Source organism: Nansenia antarctica (assembly GCF_963989245.1).
Source record: "Nansenia antarctica genome assembly, contig: SCAFFOLD_262, whole genome shotgun sequence".
Classification (NCBI taxonomy): Eukaryota; Metazoa; Chordata; class Actinopteri; order Argentiniformes; family Microstomatidae; genus Nansenia; species Nansenia antarctica.
In genome coordinates, this window is record NW_027662731.1 from 67,501 (window position 1) to 72,500 (window position 5,000).

General features: G+C 44.4%; 1 protein-coding gene across 1 annotated transcript in view; it reads left to right on the forward strand.

The window, feature by feature from the left end:
* Positions 1 to 943: 943 nt before the first annotated feature.
* The window catches only part of LOC308175501 (PDZ and LIM domain protein 4-like), a gene marked incomplete at its 3' end in the record, with an annotated part of 16,190 nt that continues 12,133 nt past the window's right edge, over positions 944 to 5,000 (forward strand). Inside the window, exon 1 of the mRNA XM_080551160.1 lies at positions 944 to 1,298. Coding sequence (XP_080407286.1) covers positions 1,182 to 1,298 — 117 coding nt within the window. The remainder of the gene's footprint in view (positions 1,299 to 5,000) is intronic.

A 5,000-nucleotide genomic window follows, 5' to 3' on the forward strand; every position in this document is an offset into this window, starting at 1 on the left:
AGACTGAGAACGTACACAGTGACTGAGAACGTACACAGGGACTGAGAACGTACACAGAGACTGAGAACGTCCACAGAGACTGAGAACGTCCACAGAGACTGATGTTTGTGGTGCTGGTGGAAAGCCAGAGAGAAGTACAGAAAGACTGTGTAAGGTAGGGAGATGAAAGGGATATGGAAAGTTAGATTAACGAGCAGAGGTTGTACATTGTTTCCCTTTTTTAAATGTATCTTAATTGTATTGTATCTTTACCTTTTACTGTTTTCCCCTGCTTTTATATTCATTCTATGCATGTATATGTTTTTATATATGTTTTTATATTCACTTTATGTTCTTATTCCTGTTGTAAAGCACTTTGAGCTGCATTTCTTGTATGAAAGGTGCTATATTATAAATAACGCTTTACTTACTTACTTACTCCTGAGACATCTACTACCCCCCTATACTGGCCCCGGGCCCCTGGCCTGAGCTAGATTACTCTTCCTGCTGCGACTGGTGGATTGATGATTCACTTGCTTAGTCAAATGTATTGATTGTAAATCGCTTTGGAATAAGGCGTCTGCTAAATGCCAATAATGTACATGTAAATACACTGTGTGGCACTCTGGGAGCTGTAGTCCTCTTGGTCCACTCTCAGGTCCGCATCCGGCTCTTTTCTTGGCTCAGAAACTACAGCAGGCAGCAGGCGTGGCGGTCACGCGGCCACAAAGACGGACTGTTTCTCCCTTCAGAGCTCTCACACACACACGCGCACACACACACACACACACACACACACACACACACACACACACACACACACACACACACACACACACACACACACACACACACACTGTGCGCGCGCAGCACAGCTGCCAGCCCTTTGCTACACGTCAGAGGGCTTCGTTATTTAAACTTCAACCGGAGAGGAGAGGAGAGTTACCGGAGAGTTTAACCGGAGAGGAGAGTTTAACCGGAGAGGAGAGTTTAACCGGAGAGTTTAACCGGAGAGGAGAGTTTAACCGGAGAGTTTACGGGAGAGGAGAGTTTTTGCGACAGAGACCGTGTTGCCTAGCAGCTACCGGACAGTGAGCGAGTGGACCAAGCTCGTCCGGTTTTAACGGATATCTTAACGGATATCTTAACGGATATACTAACGGATATACTAACCCTACCCCTACCGTCACCTCGCTGTCGCCATGCCCCAGACCCTCTCCCAGACCCGGACCCAGACCCTCTCCCTGGCCGGTCCTCCCCCCTGGGGCTTCCGGCTGGTCGGGGGACGCGACTTCAACACCCCGCTGACCGTCTCACGGGTAAGAGACCCTCTGTCTGTCTGTCTGTCTGTCTGTCTGTCTGACCGTCTCACGGGTAAGAGACCCTCTGTCTGTCTGTCTGTCTGTCCGTCTGTCTGTCTGTAACCCCTAACCCTAACTCTGTCTGTCTGTCTGTAACCCTAACTCTGTCTGTCTGTCTGTCTGTCTGTCCGTCTCACGGGTATGTAACCCCTAACCCTAACTCTGTCTGTCTGTCTGTCTCACGGGTAGGTAACCCCTAACTCTGTCTGTCTGTCTGTAACCCTAACTCTGTCTGTCTGTCTGTCTCACGGGTAGGTAACCCCTAACTCTGTCTGTCTGTCTGTAACCCTAACTATGTCCGTCTGTCTGTCTCACGGGTAGGTAACCCTTCTGTCTGTCCTCAGCTGGCCTGTTGTTGTTGTTGATGTTGTTGTTGTTGTTGTTGTTGTTGTTGTTGTTGTTGATAGCTGCTGTGCTCAAGGAGTTCGTCAAACTCTACTGGGGCCTATTCCACTAAGGTCGATTATCTTCTAAGCCTCGATAATGTTAGCTTGCGTTCGGTTCCATCAATGTGGCTCAAATAATTCGCTGCTTGGTTGAGCTCCTTCTGAGTCAGACTAAAACACTGGCTAAAGTAAGAGGCTCACAGGCGGAAACTACATCCCGAACGACAGTTCCTCTTTTAGGAAATATTAGTTCCCACTTCACACGAGATAGATAGATTAGATAGTTTGACTGTGTGATAGATAGATAATTTGAAAGTGTGATCGATCGATAGATAACTTGATATTTTGAATGTGTGATAGATAGATCGATAGATCAATAAATAAAAGTGTAAAAAAAAAAAGAGGTAATTGTCTCAACTTGCATTGCTGTCATCACAGCGGTCTGGCTGGCGCAGTGGTTAAGGCAGCCGGCTGGAGTCCCAAAGGTTGCGTGTTCGAGACTTGACCAAGTGATTATTTAATTTTTTTTACATTTAACCGAAGATTTCATGCAAAGGCTTCAAACACCATTGTAATCGTGTCAGTTCTTGTAAATTAGCCTGCACCACAATTTTATAGCCTACATACTTTTTTAGATGAGATTTTAGATTAGATTCAGACAACGAAATGCAGTAAAAAGTGTGTCCAAAGAGGGATTTGAACCACTGTCTAAAAATGATGAATAAATCCTATGGCAGCGGTCGATACCACTAGGCCATTGCGGCGATATGACGGTTTGTAGCCTGCTGCTGATATCACCACAGTAGTAATATTCATTTATTAAAATATGAACATATAACAATAACTGGGGCTAGTATGACCTACGCATTTAATCGGTCAGCAATTTCTTGCCAAACCATTTCCCTCGCCTTGTTAATTGCGGCAGTATTGCACTATTTTACATCTTATTTTCCGTCTTCATAAAGATCAATAATTCGGAATGCTGCGCAAATGTAGGACCCCTGCAGAGTGGAGTATCTTCATTTCGACAGTTTGACTCTTCGGGGCTCTTTATGTCTGCGTGCACGCGCCCATATCGAAGATTTGTAAGCCGGTGTTCTGTGAACACTCATCACACAAGCCTGATCCTCGTTCGAGGAATCACCTGAGGCTTGAATTCCAATCCCGAGTTGCCTGATCGCCTGATTTATTTCAATCGCCGATATACTAAGCCACCTTTAGTGGAACGGCCCCCTGGTCATAGTCCTGTATCATATATGATCATAGTCATGTATCATATTAATATCATAATTTCACTCTTTTTTTTAATCATATTTCTCATTATACTGTTTTCTTATTGTGATCAAAACTAAAGTGACAAGATGAAATTGAAGTTACTGCCTTTTGCCTCTGTTGGCCATGCGAAGGCAGAATACAGTAACTTCCAAATAAGGGTCAAAGATCAAATCAGAGGTCAGGATGAATATAAAGTATAACATATAACTATTATAATATAAAGTATAACATATAACTAGTATAATATAAAGTATAACATATAACTAGTATAATATAAAGTATAACATATAACTAGTATAATATAAAGTATAACATATAACTAGTATAATATAAAGTATAACATATAACTATTATAATATAAAGTATAACATATAACTAGTCTAACAGAAAGCCATACAACTGCCACATATCCAGTGATCTGCCTGGACAACAAGAAAACCAAAGTCATTTTCCTCAGTTCTGTATATAGTAGGCCTATATACTGTATATAGTCGTGTATATAGTCGTGTATATAGTCGTGTATAAAGAGTCATGTCAGGCCTTTGGCCCCTAGTCATTGTTTCAGTCTTTGCTTTGATGTTTTCAGTTGTGTCTGTCCGTTTCATTCCCTAAAGCGTCCTTGGGTTTTTGAAAGGCGCTATATAAATTAAAGCTATTATTATTATTATTATTATTATTATTATTATTATTATTATTATTATGTATATAGTCATGTATATAGTCGTGTATAAAGAGTCATGTAGTCGTGGTATACAGTAGATTAGACTGTAGATTATGAAAACAACATGTTGTTGCAGCGTTTCTAGTGGCGTGTGTCAGAGTTGAGCTGGACTGAGGTTCTGACCCTGAAGTGCTGCTGGTTCTGTTTATCCAGAGAGACTTATACAACAAAGTACATCTGACTAAGTAAGGGAATCTTCTCTCCACCAGGCTAGTCTGCTGGGCCGTTGGCAGGCGTGTGGGGAATAAGAGAGATTTCTGTTTTTTAATGGCTCTGGGAAAACAGTACATGGACTGTCTTATATATATATACTTATATACTTATATAGATGTATATATACTATCGCCTCATTCCAAAGCGCTTCACAACGGCCTCTCATTCACACATTCACACACCAATGGCGGCAAGCTACCATGCAAGGCGCTGTCCCGCTCATAGGGAGCAATTTGGGGTTCAGTGTCTTGCTCAAGGACACCTAAACCCATGGCCAGCTGGGGATCGAACCGCCGATCTTGCAATCCTGCAATCATTAGACGCCGGCACTACTTTCTGAGGCATAGCCACCCTGGGTAGTAGATCTCTCAGGAGACACAGTGCTGGGGGGTAGTAGATGTCTCAGGAGGGACAGTAAAGGGGGTAGTAGATGTCTCAGGAGGGACAGTACAGGGGGGTAGTAGATGTCTCAGGAGGGACAGTACAGGGGGTAGTAGATGTCTCAGGAGGGACAGTACAGGGGGGTAGTAGATGTCTCAGGAGGGACAGTACAGGGGGTAGTAGATGTCTCAGGAGGGACAGTACAGGAGGTAGGCCTAGTAGATGTCTCAGGAGGGACATTACAGGGGGTAGTAGATGTCTCAGGAGGGACAGTACAGGGGGTAGTAGATGTCTCAGGAGGGACAGTACAGGGGGGTAGTAGATGTCTCAGGAGGGACAGTACTGGGGGGTAGTAGATGTCTCAGGAGGGACAGTACAGGGGGTAGTAGATGTCTCAGGAGGGACAGTACAGGGGCTAGTAGATGTCTCAGGAGGGACAGTACAGGGGGTAGTAGATGTCTCAGGAGGGACAGTACAGGGGGTAGTAGATGTCTCAGGAGGGACAGTACAGGAGGTAGTAGATGTCTCAGGAGGGACAGTACAGGAGGTAGTAGATGTCTCAGGAGGGACAGTACAGGGGGTAGTAGATGTCTCAGGAGGGACAGTACAGGGGGTAGTAGATGTCTCAGGAGGGACAGTACAGGGGGTAGTAGATGTCTCAGGAGGGACAGTACAGGGGGGTAG